General features: G+C 47.7%; 1 protein-coding gene and 1 long non-coding RNA gene across 4 annotated transcripts in view; one reads left to right on the top strand and one right to left on the bottom strand.

Annotated features, from left to right (window-relative positions):
- LOC136003322 (uncharacterized) overlaps positions 1-7,476 on the bottom strand; it is a 19,344-nt gene extending 11,868 nt beyond the window's left edge. For all 3 annotated transcript variants that reach the window (XR_010608058.1, XR_010608059.1, XR_010608060.1), the window contains exons 1-2: positions 7,345-7,476; positions 2,961-3,192 (exon numbers count right to left, since the gene is read on the bottom strand). This is a non-coding gene — a long non-coding RNA (uncharacterized LOC136003322). The remainder of the gene's footprint in view (positions 1-2,960; positions 3,193-7,344) is intronic.
- Positions 7,350-21,733, top strand: SIN3B (SIN3 transcription regulator family member B). The gene is given in 21 exon segments (XM_065658838.1): positions 7,350-7,449; positions 7,452-7,559; positions 7,561-7,665; positions 8,207-8,313; positions 9,290-9,443; positions 10,138-10,401; positions 10,747-10,890; positions 11,141-11,263; positions 11,738-11,827; positions 12,306-12,424; positions 13,140-13,347; positions 14,042-14,158; positions 14,497-14,735; positions 14,996-15,179; positions 15,406-16,000; positions 16,481-16,650; positions 17,185-17,358; positions 17,615-17,707; positions 17,962-18,056; positions 18,456-18,660; positions 19,015-21,733. Coding segments are annotated over 21 exon segments (3,603 nt in total). The 5' UTR covers positions 7,350-7,371; the 3' UTR covers positions 19,246-21,733.
- The last annotated feature ends 1,245 nt before the right edge of the window (positions 21,734-22,978 follow it).

Consider the following 22,978-nt stretch of genomic DNA (forward strand, 5'->3'; position numbering starts at 1 on the left):
GAATGCACAAGAACTGCAGACAAGCTGAAATTAGTAGGCATGCAGTGGTAAGGGTTTTGCCTCCAGCACCTGTCCAAGTTGTGGCAGACCTCATGTACTTCCAGGAATACTTCTGGGATGGAGGATGTGCCATGGGACTGGATTTTCACCGAAGGCAAGGTTCTAAGTTAAACCCACTCTCTCCCTGTAAGGTTTGGAATTCATGTGGGCTGGCATGTAAAGTGACACAAGGACTTCCCATAACGACTGCAGCCTTGGTGAGAGCTAATAAATTATTGCAGGGGTATTATGGTGAGAGGGCTTGCTCCCTGTTGGACAGCACTGCAGACACGGTAATTCCTAACCCAAGGGAGCTCTTTCCTCATCTGACACTGGCACAGACTTCATTAGTGATCACTTTTCATTTAGAACAGACCCAAGGAAAGCTGTAGATAGAGCTCTTCCCCATCCTAATTTTAGCATCTCCCCTTATACTCCTTTATCACATGATTATGTAGTGCCACAAATGTTTACACACTTTTGGGAAGAGAATATTCCAGTTCTGAAGAAACTACAAACTCATCCGATAAAAACATGTAAGGAGAAAAATGCCCTTTCTGTTCCCCCATGTCTTTTAATTATGCAGGTATGAAAAGTACCTATGAACATAAGACCTATGTATCAGTAAGCAGTGCATGTGGGTGCTGGGAATGGCACTCATGTTGGTGTTTGTGTGCATATCTGCCCGTACTTTTCTTCCTATTTGCTTTGTCTTCTGAGTTCATCTTCAATTTACCTCGCCTGTTGATTTCACTCAGTGAATATGTCACTTAAAAGCTATCACAAAGATTCTTCCAGAAAGTGGCAATCTCTCTTGGAAAAAAGCACAGCAGGGGAAGAGGCCATAAAAATTTCACAGACTTAACTCTGTGTGAAAAGATTCCCTGTGGATAGAATTGCCTTTTATTGTGGGTATTTATCACTGCTGAGATAGCAAGCAGTGTGGCTGAGTGCTCTTAAAATAGGATGGAGGATTTGCCACAGCAAGAGGCAAGAAATACATGTTTCTGGATCCATGCCGCTGTACTGCATTCTAGAACTATGCAAGCCAAAATTTCCAGATCCAGAGTTTTCATATTAGCAAATAAAACCAGAGTGTGACAAGCCAGAACAGAACCTTGAAACAAGGGTAATGCAGTAACGCGGGCACAAGCCTGCAGAGATATGGAAACCTTGGAGGTAAATCAACTCCTTTCCTGTTCTATCCTGTCCAAAGGTCATCAAAATACGTGTGATGGAGGAAAAAAACCCACCCAAATGCTCCTAGGTTGTTGCCTTCGGTGGCATGGCGATCTGGTTCAGGAATGGCACAGCGACCAACCCCACACCACTCGGGCCATAGGCTCGCAGACACCAATGTGGAGGACGGCAAATGGCCTTTATTGACGAGTGACACGGCATTATATACCCTGAGTTTACAAGGTCACTTCTGTCTGCTTACATCACAAACCAAGCGTTACTGGCTATAGGGAGAGGGGCCTTATCTTCTTATCTTTCCGTACAGTGCGACATCTTCCGACCGCCGGACCCTAACTACCTACATTTCCCCCTCCCCATGCGTAATTAAATTGGCTAAAATCCAACAAGTTCTAAAAGAGGTATATCATAATTTTAGATATTAAACACATCTCGCTCCTATTCTATGCTCTATAAGTATCTTACCTTACTATATCTTATCTTGTCTATACCTATAGAGGTATATATCACAAAGATAAAACATAAGGCACGTAGAGCAAGAGGTAAGCGGGGGGTAACTGGGATCAAAGGAGTATAACTGGAGATGGCGAAAGGAAACTTCAAACAAGAACATTCTTAAAGCAGTTGATGTTCTATCAACATAATATTGACTTTTTCAAGCCGGCTCTTAACAAACGACACAAGCTTGTTCAGAACACAGGGCCCAAAGATCAGTGCCATCACGATCATTGCAATTGGTCCCACCAGAGTAGATATCAGGGTGGTTAGCCATGGTGAATGGTTGAACCATGATCCATACCATCCTTGTTGAGCTTCTCTTTCCCTTTTTCTTTTTTCTAAACCTTCTCTGAGTTTGGCCATAGTGTCCCTCACTACTCCAGTGTGATCTGCGTATACACAGCATTCTTCTCTAAGCGCTGCACACACCCCTCCTTGCTGTAAAAACATTAAATCTAGTCCTCTCCAGTTTTGCAACACTACTTCGGACAGTGATCTGATAGATTTTTCTAAAGCAGTTATTGATTGCTCAGTTCTTACCAGGTCCTCATCTACGGCCATCCTTAGTGCTTTAAATTCTTTGCTCTGTTGTACCAATGAGGTTACTCCTGTACCTACTCCCACACCTCCCAGGATCATTAACGTGGCTACTGTTAATGCTGTGAAGGGTTCTTGTTTGAACAAGTGATGTTTTGAGGTGATCTGTGAGTCACAAACAAACTCTTTAGTATGGTAAAAGATTTTGGGGATTATAGTTACTTGGACGCAATATTCTGCGGATGAGTTAAATTTTTCCAGCGACAGACAAGGTGTAACTCCCATAACAGAACAAACCCACTTAGTATTGTTGGCCGGTATTAACCATTTTGCAGAGGTACTATCTTGGATCTTATTAACACACAGTTGTTTTTTGTTCTTTGGGACTTTACCTACACACACGCCACGTCCCACTATTTGCTCTATTGTGATTCCTTGCTTTTCTGTGTCCCATATACACTGGACCGGATTTGGAACGTTTATCCGTGTGGGTTCGTCATCTACTCCTATAGCCTCGTAATAGGGTGGGTTTATCCCGTAGCACAGCCAACAATGCTCGGTAAGATTTGGGTGAGTTTTGTTCAGTACTTGGTAGCTACCTTGCATCATTTTCCAAAGAGGATTTCTATCATAAATTTTGAGGATGTGTGTCACTGTAGTTGGGGTGAGTTTGGTATTTTAGGACCCACCTGAATGGTCGATGAGGATGGTAAGCTGAACTTGCCTGACTCACAGTGACAAGCCCTAAAATCAAAATTACATAGAAGCATCTCAGCCCCCCCCCCCACCACGGGGGTTAGGTGGCTGTTGGTTAGATTCAGCCAGTGTGGGGCTCCCAGGTGCGGACTGGATGCTTGTCGACTCGTTCTCTCTGTCGGTCACCGGGATGTATGGGTTAGGGGAACATCCGATGAGCTGGTCCTGTGGGCAAAAATTCGCAGTTTTCATTAGTTTCACTGTTTTTATCAATTTTGTTCTGAAGATCTGGTTTAATAGACTTAAGCGGGCACCATTTAACTCTGCCATCTTTTCTGACTGCGGCACTAGGTTTTCTATCTGCTTAGAAGCCTCCTCAGAGTCAAATATTGCTGCATTGATTTCCTACAACTTTTGGATAAAGTATTTTGTATGCTTGAGTTGTATAGATTTCAATGCAGAGTTAGGTGGCTGATCACCCGCAAGCACCTGGACTTGAGGGTTTACATCATCCTTTTGTTTCTATATTCAACTGTAAAACAAGTTCCATGTATAAATTGCTCTGGATGTACTTCAGGGGTAGTTAAGGTACGTAGAACCTTAAACCCTATATTTTTCTGCAGGCAATTGACTTAAGATGGGGTATTTCTGAGCTTGTAGACCCTGACCACAGAAACACACAACTCTCTCTAGAGGAAACTGAAGCCTGTCAGAAATTTTGGCTGGTTCCGCCTTTGTTGTAAGTGCTACCACCCCAGTGCTTAGCCAGTCCCTATGGCTTCAGGAATCAGCTAGCTGATGGGGCTGAGATGTCAGCAACTGCTGGTAGTCCCTAGAAGACAAAAGGAGCCCTGGCAGGCACACACACAGAGTCCCGCCCTGAACACAGAGGCTCTTCAGAGCAGAATATTGTATGTACTAACTAGCAGATATAAGAGGCAGATGGAGAAACACATAAGGCAAAAAGCTCTTGTTCCAAGCTTACTTCCTGCATAATACATCAATATTGCAGAGCTTTATTTCTCAATAACTAGGGAATAAATACAAATTCCCCACGGAAAGAACCAGAAATGAAAATGCCATAGCACCACCAGGAACGCAGCAGGGTGTCACACTGCAGGCTGATGCCTCTTCTATGCTTCTGCCCTATTCATATCCCTCCAATCACTCCTAACCCCTGAAAGCTCCCCCCGGCACAGCCCACCCCAGCTTCCTTGAAGCACTTTGGTAAAAGCCCCCACCAGAAACCCACATCCAGAACCTTCAGCCTTACAGAAGGGGAGAGGAGGCTGAGACACCTGCAGAAGTGCCAGGTTGCCTCCCCAGCTTGTTTTGGGCTTAGAAAGTTGCTGAACAAAGAGAATAAACACACAGCCCCAGGGGGCATAAGTGAAGCCACAGGTAAATAAATCACCTGTTAAATATTTGTGCAAGTTGTGCCTGATTGCCCTCAAGACACTTCCACCAGAGGAAAAGTGTTCTTTTCTTCCTGCCTGCTTCCCCCGAGGTAACGGGGAGGCTCTGCCAGCAGTGCCTGAGCTGCTGCAGGGTCTGTTCCCATCTTGTTCTCATCTCACTGTGTGGATTTTGGGTTCCTTAAAGGTAGGATTAGTCCTGGGGACAGATACAGCTTCAAAATACACCTAATCATCCATCTGTTACCAATGAGATCCAAGAAACATAGTAAATAAAGAGAGCAAGGAGGAGAGAACATCTGTTTCTGTAGAAACCAAGTTTTGCCCGAGAGCTTGCACAAAGGCAGGATTCCTCAAGGTCCATTTGCCTTTGTGCTCAGTCAGGCACCAGCCCCATTCGCCTTTAACAAATGAGGAAAAAGTGGGTCATTTTGTCGTCAGGACAACAAAAGCGCACACTGACCTAGATATGTCTGAAGGAACCTAATCTTCCTCTGGGCACAGACCCTGGGGTTCAGACAGTATGGGGGGGGGGGGGTCCGGTTGGGGAAACACAGCATAGTAACAACCTCAAAATGCCTCTTTCCTGTCTGTGCTATCAAGAACAGCCTCTCCCTTTTGTGTGCATGCATCCCACTTCCAGAATCAAGGAAACCAGTCAAGGACATAGCAATCAACAAACAGGAAAAGTGGCTTGCTATATAGCACGTGATGATTTAGTCCTCATGCTGGATATTATCCCTGCAGACTCATGCCCAGGGATCAACATCTATACCCTTAAAACTGAGATCCCTGGCACTCTGATTTCCAGAGTGTTGTGCCTGCAGGTTACAGAGTGCTCTATGGCACAATTAGCAAGGGCTTATTCCTTTATGAATGCCCTCATGCCCAAGTGTTTCCTTTGGAAGGTCACAGAAGCCAGATCTCCTCTTTGGAAAGCAGCCACAGAGAACAGTGAGCACTCAGTGGATGTGAAGATTCCCTGCGGTGTCTCTGGGACTTGGAGTTCTGTCAGCAGAAACATGAGATGTGCTATTCTAAGGTACTACAGTGGTAAGACAGTGTCAATGGTCAGTTACTGCCCTGAGCTGTCAGGGAGGATCCAACTGACAGGATTCCCAGGAATAAGAAAGAATACCCAAATCCTGTGCGCATCTGGTTAAAACAACACACAGCAAGCTATCCTCAGCATCGAGACTGATTTTCATAAAACCACAGACTGCTTTGGGTGGAAGGGACCTTAAAGCCCATCCAGTTCCAACCCCTGCCATGGGCAGGGACCCCTTCCACTGGAGCAGCTTGCTCCAAGCCCCTGTGTCCAACCTGGCCTTGAGCACTGCCAGGGATGGGGCAGCCACAGCTTCTCTGGGCACCCTGTGCCAGCGCCTCAGCGCCCTCACAGGGAAGAGCTTCTGCCTCAGAGCTCATCTCAGCCTCCCCTCTGGCAGGTTAAAGCCATTCCCCTTGGCCTGTCCCTGCAGACCCTTGTCCAAAGCCCCTCTCTTGTAGCCCCTTTAGGCACTGGAAGGCTGCTGTATTTTAAAGCATCCTTACATCCAGATATATCAAGGCATCAATGCTCTGTCTCTTTCACCTGACAACACACCACGGACGGAGCTACTCCTTTCCACAGATGGCTTTTGTACAGTCATACTGGGTTCTCTTTCCTGCACAGCTACGGAGCACTTCACAAGCCAGGGGCTTTATTTTGTGACACTTCCCATCCTCCTTCCAGGATCACTCCAGTAAAAATCTTCATGTATCACCTCTATTCTTCAGCACTGAATAACCACTGAATACTCTTAAAGCAGCTTCGCTTCAACCTGCATTTACCAGCATAACAATCTAATCCTAACCATCCACTTCCAGCCCACAGCTCTTCTGAAAGGCATTTGCTGTGCTTGCATCTCAAAAGACAGTAAGTATTTGTATATTGGGTTTCAGGATCAGTCCATTACAGTCTGACATGTTGCAAGTGGCGAGTAATTGCGGAATGCTAGCAACAATAAGGAAGTCTGTGCTCCTGCCTGTATGAAACAGGAGTGTAGCATCCTTCGTGTTTTAAGAAGGGAAACATGCCACAGAGCAACAGTTTGTGCACACATCAGAACAGAGGTGAAAACACCAAATCTAGAGGGAGCACATCAGCATTGCGACTGGAGCTTGCAACTGCAAGACTACAGTCAGAGTATTCCAGCTCATAGTAAAGAAACATATTCTAGGTTCAAGGATCAGCACCAAGTTTGAGGGCAAAGCAAGAAAGGGTTCTGCAAGCTTCTGTTATGCAAATCCTCTATCGTGCCTAAGGAGGAACAAGCAGCACCTCAATTCTTTCGCCTCTCCTTGCTCTTCACATGACCTGGTTTTACAGAGTTCAGGCTCTCTGGTGACAAGGGAAATGACACGTTTTAAGTCCAGTTCTAGGCCACAGTAAATGCTCTGTTCAGAGCTGGTTTATGGCTGGGTTTCTGCACGTGCCTTGCTGGCTGTACGGGGTCACAGAACAGTTCGGGTTGGAAAGGACCTCAAGATCATCCAGTTCCAACCCCCTGCCATGGGCAGGGACACCTCACACTAAACCATCCCACCCAAGGCTTCATCCAACCTGGCCTTGAACACTGCCAGGGATGGAGCACTCACAACCTCCCTGGGCAACCCATTCCAGTGCCTCAGCACCCTCACAGGAAAGAATTTCCTCCTTAGATCCAATCTAAACTTCCCCTGTTTCAGTTTGAACCCGTTACCCCTTGTCCTGTCACTGCAGTCCCTGACCAAGAGTCCCTCCCCAGCACCCCTATGGGCCCCCTTCAGGTACAGCACCCCCAGACCCCCCGCTTTATCCGGCTACACCGGAGCTGGCTCTGCAGCCCGGCGCGTCCCGCAGCGGGCCCCCCCCCGGGCTCGCCCCTTCCCGGTTCCCCGTGCGCAGCCCCCGGCCATTCCCCCCCCGCCGCCCGCTCACCCTCTGAGGCGCGGCTCCCGTCCCGCCATGGCGCTTGAACGGCCGGAAGCAGCGCGCGCTTGCCCGGGCGGCGGCCGCGCAGGTTCCGCTCCGGGCCGGGCCGGGCCGCGGCGCCGTGCGCGATGACGCAGGCGCGCTCCGCACGCGCTGACGGCGGGGGGAGGGAAGGAAAGGAAAGGGAAGGGGAGGGGGGGGGGGGGGCGCGCTCCTGCCCGCACTCCCAACATGGCGGCGGGGGGCGGCGGCGGCCGGGGGGGCAGCGCCCCGCGATGGGGCGGCGGCGGCGGCCGGGCCGCGGCGCAGGAGAAGCTGCCGGTGCATGTGAGTGCGGAGAGCGCCCGCCGGGACCCCCCTCCCCACCCCCGCCAAGGGCCGCTCCTCGACCCCCTCCCGGCTCGGCCCTGCCCGCCCCGCCGTGACCCGGCCCGCCCGCCCGCTGGCGCCTGTCTCCCCCTGACGGTGCCGTCCCGGGGCCGTTCCCCCCCCGCTGCCGCGGGGCACCCCCGTCCCCCCCTCCCGGTACCGGGGGGTCCCCGTGGGCCTGCCCGCCCTCCCCGCTGCGGGGACACCCCGCACGCCCCCTCGGGCCTGTTCTCCTCTGGAGCTGCGCTCACCCTCCCCGGGGACCTGCTCCCCTCTGTGCCGTTGCATCCTCTTACAGCACCGGGAGCCCCCCCCCCCCCCGGTACGGGCCTGCCTGCTCGGGCTCCCATCTGGTACCGTGTTCCCCTCTCCGAGCTGCTCCTGCTTTCTCAGTGCTGTGGGGCTGCCCCCAGGGCCTGTGCCCACCTCCCTCAGTGCCGTGGGGTGTCCCAGGGTCTGTTCTCCCTTTCTGGGCCTCACCCATGTCCTCGCCCTGCAGGTAGAGGATGCGCTTTCCTACCTGGACCAGGTGAAGATCCGCTTTGGCAGCGACCCCGCCACCTACAACGGCTTCCTGGAGATCATGAAAGAGTTCAAGAGCCAGAGGTAAGGCCCCGGCTGCTCTGGGGAGCTCCTCTGCCTTTGCAGGGTCCCCCAGCCCTCCTGCCGCCTTTCCGCCTCCCAGACACACAGAGGCCGTCCTGCTGGCCTCTCTCCCAGCAGTGCGGTCACTCAGCACTGGAGGTGGAGGGTCTGTGTCTGCCCCATCGTTTTCAAGAGCCAAAAGCCACAGGAATAGAATCAAAGAATCAAAGAGGTTGGAAAAGACCTTTTAAGATCATCAAGTCCAACCATTACTCCCAGACTGCCAAGGCCACCGCTAACCCATATAACTGAGGGCCTCATCTACACGGTTTTTAAACTCTTCCAGGGACAGAGATTCCACCACTGCCCTGAGCAGCCTCTTCCAATACTTGGTTACCCTCTCTGTGAAGAAATTGGCCCTAATCTCCAGTCTAAATCTCTTCTGGTGCAGCTTGAGGCCGGTTCCTCTTGTCCCATCCCTTGTTCCTTGGGAGCAGAGCCCAGCCCCTCCTGGCTCCATCCTCCTGTCAGGCACTTGTAGGGAGCCATCAGGTCCCCCCTGAGCCTTCTCTTCTCCATCTGAACCCCCCAGGTCCCTCAGCCGTTCCCCATCACCCCTGTGCTCCAGGCTCTGCATCAGCTCTGGTGCCCTTCTCTGGCCCCGCTCCAGCACCTCAATGTCTCTCTGGTAGTGAGGAGCCCAAAACTGAACACAGAATTTGAGGTTTGGCCTCACCAGTGCCCAGTACAGGGGGAAAAGGGAAATCTCTTTGTATTCCCCAGTCAGTAGACAATCTCACCAGCCCTAGAGGTGGTGGCTGTCAGCTGCAGTGGGCATTCCCTCTGCTTGGGCTCATTTCTGCGTGTGAGGTTCCCAAACTTGCTTGTTAAAAAGTGCAGCTCTGAGAACCTGGATGCTTGGCATACCTCTGGAATTTCTTAGGCTTAATTTGTGTTTCTGATTGGGACACAAGTAACAAACTCCTCTCAATTTTAGCATTGACACACCTGGAGTAATCCGACGCGTTTCACAGCTTTTCCATGAGCATCCTGACCTCATTGTAGGATTCAACGCTTTCCTCCCTCTGGGCTACAGGATAGAAATTCCAAAGAATGGGAAATTAAATATACAGTCACCTTTGAATAGTCAGGTAGGTTACAGAGCTCATATTCTCCACATAAATTCTGTTACATGTGTCATTCCGCACATCTCTTGCGTGGTTTGGAACAATCACATTTCTGGTCTTCCACTGAGACATTGGGAAGAAAACACACTGGGTAGTGCCAGGCAGTTGCAAACATCCTGCAGTGAAAGACATCTGCTGTAATACAGATGGATACATGTTGGCCTCTGCTGCTTTTTTGTTGCTATTGTGTGGTTGTGGAGGATGAAACAGAGCTATTACTTGAACAAATTACTGATAAACTTGTGGTTTAATTAGTAGGAGTAAAGATCTTTCAGATCTCCGTTCCCTTAGATGTCTGTGTTGCTTAGAGATTCAGCATCTGCACAAGCCTTATGTTTTAATGTGTTTCTTAAAGCTCAGTTCTGAAATGAAACAGTGGGGTGTGATGTTTGGGACACCCTCTCCAGGGTAGGGGATAATGCAGTGAGTCAAATGTGGTCATGAGCCCAATGGTTCATAACCCAGGTACAACTTAAGGGATATTTTTAAGCTGATGGTGGTATTAAAATAGGGAGGGCAGTTTATTGGCTAATTAAATCTTTCTTCTTCATGTGGTTATCTTTTTTAGCTAAGCAGCTTGAAAGTACTGATGCTCGGTTGTTGAACTTGCACCTATGTTTCCGTACGAGTCGCTGTCTTGTGTCTCTTATACCACTAGGTGCCCTCAGAGCCCGTTCCCAGCGCTCTCCCTGGCAGCGGGCTGTTGTTGCATTACTCCCAGGAGAACTCCCACAATCACAGTGACTGCTCCGAGGAGTTCAGGCAACAGCTTCCGTACAAAGAAGATAAATCCCAAATTCCTTTGGAATCTGATTCTGTAGAGTTCAATAATGCCATCAGTTATGTGAATAAAATCAAAACACGTTTCCTTGACCATCCAGAGATTTACAGATCCTTTTTAGAAATTCTTCATACTTACCAGGTAAACTCTTCCATAGAAGACATTGTGGGTTTGCACTGTAGCTGTTTGAGTAGCTGTTGTCAACTGAAATGTTGGCCTGTTGAACAGGCAGTTGTCCAACAATTGCCTCAGAGATATCCCTATTCTGATTGTAGAACCTTCCATGGTCTGAGGTGTAAAGGGGTCATAACTGGATCTGTCTTACCCTTTGGCTGACTTAGTGCTACTTGGATGCACTGTTAAGAACCAGAGGCTATCTGATAGTCATTACAAGTGTGTGTAGCACAGGGGGTTTGGGCTGTTAGGGGCTTTCTTGCAGGGTGAGGTCTGGTTTTGACTGTTTCACATCTGTGTGGACCTTTTCAGAAAGAGCAGCTGAACACTAAAGGCCGACCCTTTCGAGGCATGTCAGAGGAAGAAGTGTTCACTGAAGTGGCAAATCTCTTCAGGGGACAGGAGGATCTGCTTTCTGAGTTTGGACAGTTCCTCCCAGAGGCTAAAAGGTCGTTGGTACGTGTAAACTTGGAACAGAGCAGAATATTGAACACTCTCTGTTTGTATGTAGAATACATAAAGGAGCTTTAAGAATGCAAAACATTATGGGAAAACGTACAGCCAGTAGGTCAGTTTTGCTCCTTTTCGTTGAATTTTGCAGCACAGGTGACCTAACTACGTACTTTGTGTCCTGTTCAGATGTGTAGGGTTCTTCAGTTGCACTGATCAAGAAGAGAACGTTGAAATCATTATTTATTCATTTCAGTTCACAGGAAATGGACCATGTGAAGTGAACAGTGTCCAGAAAACTGAGCATGAGAAGAATCTGGAACACAGCAAAAAGCGATCCAGACCACTGCTGTTGCGTCCTGTTTCTGGCCCCGCAAAGGTATCTTTTAGCAAGTAAAAACTTAGGATAACTCGATGTTACTCTTTGTGTTTATGTAATTGCTTAAACCAGGTTGTAATGAGTAACATCCTTGAGGGCTTAGGTACAAGAAACAAAATGTCAAAGTTATTTAAAAAATCATAATGACTGGATTAAAAGGGAATGTTTGAAGTATGCTTAAATGTGTGTGGGAACACTGAATGCTGAGTATCAAGACCTTCTGTATTGGCCCTGGAAGGGGACAATATATTGCTTCTACAAAGAAATCTCTTCGGAATTCTTTCTCAACTGATTCTTCTTTGTTGCTGTTTCTTCTCCTTAGCTGGGAGTCATTTGATAAGAGATTGCTGTGGAGGACTTGACACAGCTGTGCTAGGTCACTGCTTGGGAAATAAGAGTTTCAGCCTTTGCAGAGAGCTGGTATATGGCAGTGGGGTGGAATTTGGTAGCATTTAACTGCTTTTCTTTTAACAGAAGAAAATGAAGCTGCGAGGTACCAAAGATCTGTCAGTAGCAACAGTGGGAAAATATGGAACACTGCAAGAGTTTTCCTTCTTTGACAAGGTCAGCATCTGGCCTGTTCTTCTGTTCTGTGGGCTTGCTTACAACCAGTTATGTGGTTATTACTTGGTTGGTTTTGTGTCCAGTCTGTGTGTCAGCACTTAGCAATTGCCTGACTTCAAGTAGTAGATAAAGACAGACCAGGAAAAGAGAAAGTAGGTGGGTTTGAAGGATGAACAGGAACCGATAATTAAGCTTTTCCTGAATGCTTGTCTCCTACAAATGTGTTTTTTCTCTGTTTTTCAATGATGTTTCCTGGTGGTACCATCTGTAGTTACAAGGTTATTGTTTGAAACTGGGCATTTTTGTACATACTCTCTTTTCATGTTGCAATGTAGACGGAGGTTTGTATGTAGAATACATAAAGGAGCTTTGTATCCAGGTCATTGTACCGGGTCATTGCTTCAGACTACTTAGAATGTGAACTAAACAGAAGTAGGGTTCAACTGATCTGATCATTTCTCTCCAAACTGTGCTCTAGGTGCGGAGGGTGCTAAAGAGTCAGGAAGTCTATGAAAACTTTCTCCGTTGCATTGCTCTTTTCAACCAGGAGTTGGTCTCTGGCTCCGAGTTGCTCCAGCTAGTTACACCATTTTTAGGGTAAGTTACTGACTATCTTCTCTGTGTTGTACTTTTTAGGTCTCAACTCTGTTACTTTTTGGTAGACACTGTGAATTTGGCTACTGAAGTTTTGGATTTAACATGAGAAATACCTCGTAGGTAGCAGGCAAGAAACTGAAGGGTAGCTCAAGAAGAGGAGTAACAAAATCTGAGTCTTTTAGTGTATCTACACAACTCTTAAAGAGCATTTTGAGGAGGATATTTTCCTCTGTGCATCCAGTTGAATGCTGCACAAGCAGCAGACTACCTGATGTATTAAATCACAGGGGACAGAGAATCTCATGAATTCTGGAGGGTGGTCTCTGTTCAAACTCCCTGTTCTAATCTCTCAAAGGATAATACAGATATTAACATGAAATCTCAGAACAAAGCTGTGACAAGAAGAAATAGTTCTAGCTCTGATGTGAGCCCTCTAGTGCTCTTTGGCTTCCAACAGAAGAGGGCATGGCAAGGCTCAGTGACTCTCCAGTCAATTGAGGGGAGTGTTTGTGAAGTTCTGAAGGGAAATTCTTTTCCTGCCTTGAATCAAAAAACCCATAAAATAATTCAGAGAGAATGCTAACAGAGGGAAATGGTGATGAAATATTTTTGGCTGCAATGCTGGCTAGATTTCCTCCTTCACTTTTAAGACACAAGAGCCACCCTAAAACTGTCAGAGTGAAATAACAGAATACACTTACCTGTGTTTTTGAAGGAAATTCCCAGAACTCTTTGCACAGTTCAAGTCCTTCCTTGGTGTGAAAGAGCTTTCATTTGCTTCTCCACTGAGCGACCGATCTGGGGATGGAATGAGTCGGGAGATTGATTATGCTTCCTGCAAACGCATCGGCTCAAGCTACCGCGCTCTCCCCAAAACCTATCAGCAGCCAAAGTGCAGCGGAAGAACAGCCATTTGCAAGGAGGTACTTTGGGATCAACCTTTTCAGTCCCCATACACACACTGCACTGGCATAAATTGAAGTGGGGTTGTTAGTGCTACAGCTTCTGCACGTGGATTCCCCTTTTGAATGTCTATTAGCCAGCTTTAACCTCACGTCAGTTATTCATCCAATTCATTGAAATCAGAGTATCCACTAATTTTGTCTAAACCCATCTCAAGTTCAGTCTTTAATGCCTTTTTGAGTTGGTGTGCATACACAAATTATTCCTAGAGACAGAAAAGAATGTTAAATAGCCTGAGATTAATTTTCTAGCAGTGGACAAATACGGCCTTTAGAAAGTTTCTCTCCTGAAAGAGTACTGTGAGCCGGTGTCTCAGGCAGTGTTCTCACTGAGGGCAGACATCTGCAGTGTTGGTGCTCCCACCTCTCACTGTTGCTGGCAACTCTGTCTCCTTTACTTACAGTTGCTGATTACTCCAGAGTGATCTTTGTGTTTTGTGAGATGATCACGAAGGTGCTTTCTGAGCAGGGCCCTGGCACAGTTCCACACAGACCTCTCATCATCTGTGGAGCAGTCATTGCAATGACTTACGAACTAGGTCTGAAACATCCAATAGAAACTGTGCAGAAAGAAACCAGAGAAGTATCAGACCTCGTGAGAACAGCTCTGGGCTCATAAGGCTCTGTTCAACATCATGTCTTTGCACTGTTGCAGGTGTTAAATGATACATGGGTTTCATTTCCATCCTGGTCTGAAGACTCCACTTTTGTCAGCTCCAAGAAGACTCCTTATGAGGAGCAGTTGCACCGCTGTGAAGATGAACGGTTTGAGGTACCTCTAACTACTGAGCTCTTTTCTGCTCCTTGGGAAGCAAAACTTCTAGCTCTGATTTTGAGTGAATGAATTGGTGGCCAGTTGCTGAAAGTTCCACTTGTGTTTGTTGGTTTGAGCTAGAGTTTGGTGTTTTCCGCTTGCCTGGAGTCTAATAGTTCTTTCTAGGCAAGAATCCAGTTCTGTAAAGCATGTTACCTTCGGGAGAACTGGCAGAGGTATATTTTCCAGTAAGAAACCTTTGCTGATGCTTCTTAGCTCCACTTTGTGGTGCCACTGGTCTCCATTTCCCTGCTATGCCTGTTCTTACAGTGTGTCTTCTGTGAACTCTTTAACAGTTGGATGTTGTCTTGGAGACCAACTTAGCCACAATACGTGTGCTGGAGAGTGTGCAGAAGAAACTGTCACGGCTGACTCAAGAGGATCAGGAGAAATTTCGACTGGATGATTGCTTGGGAGGAACATCAGAAGTGATCCAGCGCAGGGCCATCTATCGCATCTACGGTGATAAAGCACCAGAGATCATTGAAAGTCTCAAGAAAAACCCGGTTACTGCCGTTCCTGTTGTTCTTAAGAGGTAATTCCCATTCTCCTGTGTTCATCTGGGTTCATTTAAGAAACTGATAGAGAATTTTTAAGGCAACTGTTTTCTGTAGATGTTTTTCCAAAGGACAGCTCATCCTCAGTGCTGGTGCTTTTACTTCTTTCTTTCTTTCTTTATTGCTTCCAGGATTACTGACAAGTTTTTAGTGCATCACGGTTGGCTACATTAGAAATACTTTGTGTGCCTTACTGTGCTTGTCTCTTTGAACTGAAGTCCATTATACATTTGTGCAGATTAAAAGCAAAGGAGGAGGAATGGAGGGAGGCCCAGCAGGGCTTCAACAAGATATGGAGGGAGCAGTATGAGAAGGCCTACCTGAAATCACTCGACCACCAGGCAGTCAACTTCAAACAGAATGACACCAAAGCTTTGCGCTCCAAGAGCTTGCTGAATGAAATTGAGAGTGTCTATGATGAGGTGCGTGTGCTAGTGACTAATCCACCCTGGATGTCCTTTGTGTTATAGTAGTATCTAGATGTTAATGTAGCACCTAGGCCCTTGTTGAAGTGGTAGCGCTCTGAGGAGTTCTCAGTCAGAAATGACTGTCCCAAGCAGAGCATTAATACTGCCTTATTTCTTCTGGCAGGAATGGCTCTTGAGCATGGATTGGAAGGATCTTTATCTATTTGTCTCTTGATTACAGCATCAGGAGCAGCATTCAGAGGGGAGAAGTTCGTCCACAAATGAGCCTCATCTTATCTTTATCTATGAAGATAAGCAGATTTTGGAAGATGCAGCGTCTCTTATCAGCTATTATGTAAAAAGGCAGCCTACTATCCAAAAGGAGGATCAAGCCACCATCCGGCAGATAGTGCATCACTTCATACCTGAGCTGTTCTTCTCTCAGCCCCCTGAGCACAGTATTTCTGAAGAATCAACAGATGAGGACAGAGAAAACCATCAGGGGCAGAACCTGGATGCTCCTGAGCTACGCAAGAAACACGTGCCTGGGCCTCCAAGCAGTCCTTTGGAGGCAAAAGCAACCTTCTGCGATGTTACAGCTGCTGAGCCCCACAACACTCTGGATGACGTTTACAGCCTGTTCTTTGTCAATAATAACTGGTATTTCTTCCTCCGCCTTCACCAGACTCTGTGCTCGAGGCTCCTAAAGATTTATCGTCAAGCTCAGAAGCAGCTTCTAGAATATCGGACTGAGAAAGAGAGAGAGAAACTCCTCTGTGAGGGAAGAAAGGAAAAAACCAACGATCCAGCCATGGAACTGAGGCTGAAGCAACCAAGTAAGAGTAATGCAGGCCATAGTCCATTCCTAATGCTCTGGTTGTTAGTACTTGATTAGAGATAGCTGAGGAACTGAGACCAGCAGGCAAGTCTATAAGGAGTGAGGGCTGTGATCTGTGGATCCAGCTGATTTGGCAGGGTAACTAGTTTGTAATTGATCTTCTGAGGGCTTTCGTGTGTAGTTCGTAGAGACTTCAGACAAGCCCACTGTGGCAGATGTGTCTCATTGTATGAATCTGTTACTTCAGTTTACAATGTAAATGGCTCCACAGCAAAGCAGTTAACTACACGAGGCAGTCATGGAAGCACACGAGGTAAAACTGTTACAGTCTGTCAGCACTCCGTAGGGAAAACTGTCTTTCTGGAAGCATGTTCTGGATGTGGAATGTCATGGTTCTCAAGCAGTGCTGTCCCTTGCATCTCTTGACTTCACTCTGCCTCTTACATGCATTGAATGATGGCCCTTTTCCCCTGCCCAGGTGAGGTGGAACTGGAGGAGTACTACCCCGCGTTCCTGGATATGGTGAGGAGTCTGCTAGATGGGAATATTGACCCAACACAGTACGAGGACACCCTGAGGGAGATGTTCACTATCCACGCCTACATCGGCTTTACTATGGACAAGCTGGTGCAGAATATTGTCCGCCAGGTAACTAACTGGGTGGCAGTGCTGTGCATCTGGGGGGCCACGCATCCTCCTTCTACAGACAGGTTTCTCACAGTAGCCTGTGATGCAAGGATGCACTGAACTTACAGCAGATTCATAAGTATGGAGGGGAAACACTCAGAGAAGTTCTGTGAGAGAGTTGAGCAGCAGTACAGGGACCACCTGTGGGGATTTACCCTTCCTGGCCTTTTCCAACAAGTTTTGAGTTCCAGGCTTTTCAAAATCCTGCCATTCCCAAAATACATCTAAGGCAAAAAAATAAAGAAGTCCTTTTTACTCGAATCTGCCTTGTAATTGTAGTTCTGTTACAGTTAAGGCACCTCAGCCCCTCATTCTTCTCTGTTCCTTTTATTGCAAAGTAATGAAAAAGAGAGTGAAAGGTGTAAAGTCTCTGGAGTTCAAAGTGTGATGGTTTGTCTGAGGTGTGATGCTGTGTTGGGTTTTGTGCTTCTTTCACAACATAGAGTTTGGTCTTGGCCCAGACTTGCTGACAAATTCCCCCTTTTTTAATGGAAGCTTCACCATCTAGTGAGCGATGACATCTGCCTGAAGGTGGTTGAGCTCTACTTGAATGAAAGGAAGCGAGGTGCTGCTGGAGGTAACCTGTCCTCTCGCTGTGTCCGGGCAGCAAAGGAGACCAGCTATCAATGGAAGGCTGAACGGTGCATGGCTGATGAGAACTGTTTCAAGGTAGGAACTTCATGAAGTGAGTGTGGCCTTTACCTGGGAGAAATGGGGCTGGAAGCTCCAAGGCCACAATGGTGAGCAAGAGCAGTGTGGAGAGAAGGTACCAAAACCAGAGCCTAGACAGTAAAGTGACACTGAAAAGCTCTACTGCTTGCTTCTCTTCTAGCTCCTATTTGTTGTCCAGAGGACTTGTTGTGAATATACAGCATTTTATTGTGAACCATGTGGCCAATATCTTGTGCCTGTAACTTAATTACAGGTCATGTTTCTTCAGCGGAAAGGACAGGTGATCATGACCATTGAGCTTCTGGATACAGAAGAAACCCAGACAGAGGATCCTGTGGAGGTCCAGGTAATACCACAGTGGCCATGGCGTCTGCTCTGCCACAGGCAAAGGACATGGTTTCCTGCTTTCTTGTTCCAAAACATGAGACTTTGCCAGGAGGATAAGTGGGAAGATTACATGTGGGGCTGTGGTCACTGACAGAAAGGGATGTGTTAGCAAAAGGGTTTCAACATAAAGTGGCTTGGAAATAAACTAGTTCTTTGCAGTGATGTTTTGTCTAGAGAGTGAAATTCGACTTGAAATCGGTCTCTCTTGTGCAGCACCTGGCTAACTACATGGAGCAGTACGTTGGGGTAGAAGGAGCTCCAAACAACCAGAATGATGGCTTCTTGCTGAAACCAGTCTTTCTGCAAAGGTGAGCTCCCTCTCCTGAGTCGCACCTACAGCAGCTCTGTGTAGCTGGCAGTGATTTTAGGTGATGTGCCACACAGGCAACTCTAGGGAAGTGCACTCATCTTTGAGGTCCAAAGGGGCTGCTTAGTCCAGTGCACTGCATAAGAGTGCTGAAGAAAAAATACATGACTGCTGCCTTGAGGTTTGTTCATGAACCTGTGTTTAGAATGGAGATTCTGGGAGAAATCTGGGGTCTAATTTGTTCTGATTTCACTCCATATTTGTCCGAGTGGATGGAGGAAGATCCGGGAGAAAGTCTGGCCACTGAATGTGGAACTAGACATTTCCTGTTTGTGCTGTCAGCTTAAGAGAATGGGTAATGCAGTGGGACACTTGCTTTGTAACCCTTGGTATGTTGTAGAAACCTGAAGAAGTTCCGCAAGTGGCAGTGTAAGCAGGTGAGAGCCCTGCGCAGCGAAGTGAAGAGCTCCTGGAAGAGGCTGATCGGGGTGGAAAGTGCCTGCAATGTGGACTGCCGCTTCAAGCTCAACACCCACAAAATGATGTTCATCATGAACTCGGAGGATTACATGTACAGGCGGGGAGCTCTCTGCCGAGCCAAGCAGGTGCATCTCCTATTACTCTCTCTGCAGCTCGGGCAGTAGCAGAGGTTGAGGATGTGAGCCAAAGACAGGTACCCATAAGAAGTCTTGTGGCTGAATTCCTGCAAACTACACCCAGATGAAACATGGAGGAGAGCTGGTAAATGCTCTGTACTTCGGTTTAGTTTAGCAGCCTTTTCTTTACCGAGCAGATTTTAAGGGGGAGTGGCATACATTAAGAAATAGAGATCTTTAATGCAGGTATGGGATTTCCTGGTTTACTGTTTGCATTGGGTGCTAAAGCATGTGCATCTCAAGCAAAGAGGTGAAGGTTTTGGCTCGGAAACCTCTCAGTGATCTTTACTGTCCTGCTTTCAGGTACAGCCAATGGTGCTGCTAAAGCACCACCAGCAATTTGAAGAGTGGCACAATAGATGGCTAGAAGAGAACGTGACCATGGAGGCAGTTGATGTAGTGCAAGACTGGCTAATGGGAGATGAAGACGAGGAGATGGTGCCCTGTAAAACCACCTGTGAGACGGTGAATGTCCATGGGGTCCCAGTGAACAGATACAGAGTTCAGTACAGTCGCCGTCCAGCTTCACCGTGAGCAGAGACTCGTTCTGGGACCAAGACATGTAGGAGCATTGCTGGTGAAACACATTTACTCTGAGAATAGTGGTGGGAATGCAATGTATGTATTAACGATATTTATCCAAACAGCATTTTACTTGGGATTATGGTGTATTTTCCATATGGCATAGACTTTCCTCCTTGCAGTGTAATCCTCCAGCCATCATGAAGAGACTTACAAAAGCTTTATGGGAAGAGGGCTCTTGGCATTGCCACGCACTTTTTAGTAGTTTCCTGAGCTTTAGGCCACTGCCACCAGCCAGTAGTGAGTGAGGGGGGGTCAGGCTCTGGGTAAACTACCACGAGTGGCTTTGTTGGAGAGGTGGAGCTGCGCTGGTGTTTGAGCAGATGCTGGCAGCTGCTTCCACTTCAAAGGGATTAATGTTCCCTATCTTCCTGAATTTATGCCACCTTGGAGCCCGCAGAACTCTCCAGTGTAACCTCCGAGTGCCAGCAGGGCTGAGAGCACCAGCACAGGCTGCTCACCCCACTACAGGCTGCTTCCTTGTGTACTGGTAAGGCAAAGGATGCAGCACTTGTTACTGGTGCTCTAGTGAGAAAAATGCCAAACCTGAGACAAGGACGGACAGCAAACTAGCATCTATCATCTCCCACTCCTCAACTGAGTATTCTGGAGCATGAACTAAGGGGAAGAAGCCCTCTGAGCTGCAGTGCTGGGCAGGAGAGCAGCCCATCAGCCACCCCCTGCAGCCGAGCACCGGATCCCACGCGTTGCTTTGTGAACTCCCAGTCTGCTGCAGACTCTGCCTTCTCCAAGCCAGAGGTGCTGGGAGCGTGTGCCAGGGGAGGAATATCCATTGCGAGGTCTGGCCTCTTTTATTTGAGTTTAGTTTGGTATTTTGCATGTTGCTCAGCAGCCTCTGGAGACTCCGCGCTCTCAGGCGCTTCTCCTTCCCTTGTGCATGCCCCGACGCCGTGGTCCTGCTGGGTTGTCCCGCTCCGGTAACATCAGCAGATGGAGCTCTTGCAGCGCAGTGGTTGGGCTGGGTCTGAGGTTTGTCCCAGATCCTTCCCTGTTTCCGCTGGGTCAGCACAGATGCTGTGTGTGCGGTGACACATGGAAATCTGTAACGGGCGCTATTAGGTCCAGCCACAACCATCATAGACAAGCTTTTCCACTGAACCATCTGTGCTTCTATCTGAGCTTTTTTTGCAGTGAAACCTAACAAAACCCTACCCCAAACCACGCAGAACACTACGTCAACCGCCTGACTTAATCTAGTGATAAACCGAGGAACTTCAGCCGTGTCTGTCCTGTGCCTGTGCCACTGCTCTTGTTCCTCAGGAGCCAAGGGCTCCACACTGTCCATGGATTGTGTTACAAACAGAATGTCCCGAGGCAGGTCCAGCCTCCTTTCAGCTCTGCTCCCAGCCTTTTCCTGCCTTTTGTGGGGGGAATAATCCTCCCCACCCTAGTATTTTTTGTGGCTTTGATTTTTAGGTTCTAATGTCTGCCAGACCGAACTAGCAGCCTGTAGGATTTGTCCTGGGTTATTTCCACTGTCCAACATCGGGTTTTGCAATTGTCTCACTTGACAGTAGAAAAATTGGCCTTTGGGGTATGTTTAATAGAAAACTGTACTGCCTCTTTGTCTGTTTTGCAAAATAATCTGTAGGAGGGGAGGAGGGAGGCCAGGCTCTGGCATCCACGGCCACTTGCACAACCACTGCCAGCAGAGGACTTCTCATCAGAGCTCATGTTCTCGGTGTCTGCGTCTCTGTTAAGGTTTGGTTACTGAAACGATCTGAAGGTTCTTCCCCTGCTCTTGTTGCAGTGAGTGCTGGAAGATGCTGCCCATGTAACTGATGGGGGCTGGCTGGAGGAGCAGGGGGATGAGCCTGGTGCAAAGCGCAGTGTCCCCCTCTTGCTTCCAGACAGCTCAACAAAACACGCCTCAGTCCTGTTCACCTCTCTGCTGTCTTCCAGTGGAGACGACAACTGTGCCAAACCTTCTCATTTTCTGATCCATAAAAATGTTAATAGGAAGTAAGTTGCAACCTGTGGCTTAAACTGTGTTTGATTCCAAGTGTCCCAAGGTGCGGTGCATCTCCCGCACCCTCCTGTCCCATCACCCCGGTTTTAAGTGTACTTCAGGTGTTTTTAAGCATCTTTCTTTTGTAAACCTTAATTTATAATCTGAAGAGATTAAGTAAAACTTTTGCCCTTGACGGCTCTATTGTGTCAAAACCAAGAGCAGCAAATGATGGGACTGGAATGAGGTGGGCAGGGCAGGATTGAGAAGGGCTTGCTAATGTCTGGGAGGGTTTAAGCTTGACTGCTGTGTATCTGCTTAGCACCACCTTGATTCAAGAGTTTGTTCTTCCATTTTTTTGAAGGATCTTTGCTTTTTGGGCTTGTAATTGCTTTGCCAGCTCTTTGAATGTAGTTTTTTTTTATATTTATTTGCACATTCAAGTAAAATAAAATATTGATTTTAAAAGTCTGCAGCTCTCCCTGCTTTAAATGGATTTAAATCGAATTGAAAGCCCCAGGCTCGGTTCTCTTGCACCTGAATGTGACTCTGCAATAGGAAAACTTGGATGAACTTCCCTTCCGGCAGTTGCTGACAGGCTCCAGGATGTGTGTGGGATGGTTTAGTGTGAGGTGTCCCTGCCCAGGGCAGGGGGCTTGGAACTGGATGATCTTGAGGTCCTTTCCAACCCGAACTGTTCTGTGATTCTATGATTTAGGTGTGTGCTAACCCACTGCTGCCAGGCAGCAAGCCTTGAACCCTGCCCGCATTGAGAAGTTAGCGCAGGGTAAGTGTGCAATGCACTCGCTAAGGTAAAAAGGAGGCAACATGTCTGGCTGAGAGCATCCACCATGGGGTGGCACAGTTGCTCCATCCAGAGAGGTTTCCAAAGAGACCCTGGGGCCGTGCCAGCAGCGCGGGGTCTTTGCGGCTTGGTTTGGTTCACCTTTGCCACGAGAAGTGTGGGATAAAAATAAGGTCCATGCCTGGCCCCAAGTGCTCGCACGCTAAATACAACAGACGTTCAAGAGAAGTGACTGATCCCAGTTCCGAACTCCGTAAGCACATCTGCTACAGGTTAAGCCAATACAACTGCAACCATGAAAATAACCCTCCACCCGCCTTTCCCTCAACCTCCCCGAATTCCTGGGTAATAACATGTTTAACTGTGTTCCCTGTGAGCTCTGCAACGAATGAATGTGTAGATCTTGCAAATTAAGCTGTAGTGATGGGACCCAGATCTGATAGGAGTTTCCTTTACATCACTCTCAACACTTCCGTTGCCATAACAAAAGGCAACTCTGCTTTCTGTGCAGTGTGTGCCTTGCTCACAGGGAACCAAACTGTTGTTCTTCTAATAACAATCCCCTGATGCATACATTGCATGGGATAGCCTGATTAAAATGATGGCCTCGGAGGACACAGTGCACTTCACACAAGCCTTCTTGCTGAGATCTTGGGCTGCGCACAAAGAGGACATGCCCTGTGCTCAAGAGGAGGGGCAGCCAGAGCTGACATCACCCCAGAGCAGTCGGAGCTCTCAGCAAGTGGACAGCTTTGGCAAGGACAAGGAAAGACAGCTTAAAAATGGCTTTCAGGTTTGTAGGATGGAATAGGAATTAATGGTTTAATGCATTCAATTAAGAATTGCTCAAGGGAGTACCTGCAGCCCTGAAAGCCAACCGTATCCTGGGCTGCATCAAAAGGAGCGTGACC

The sequence above is a fragment of the Lathamus discolor genome, chromosome 21 (genome assembly GCF_037157495.1).
Source record: "Lathamus discolor isolate bLatDis1 chromosome 21, bLatDis1.hap1, whole genome shotgun sequence".
Classification (NCBI taxonomy): domain Eukaryota; kingdom Metazoa; phylum Chordata; class Aves; order Psittaciformes; family Psittacidae; genus Lathamus; species Lathamus discolor.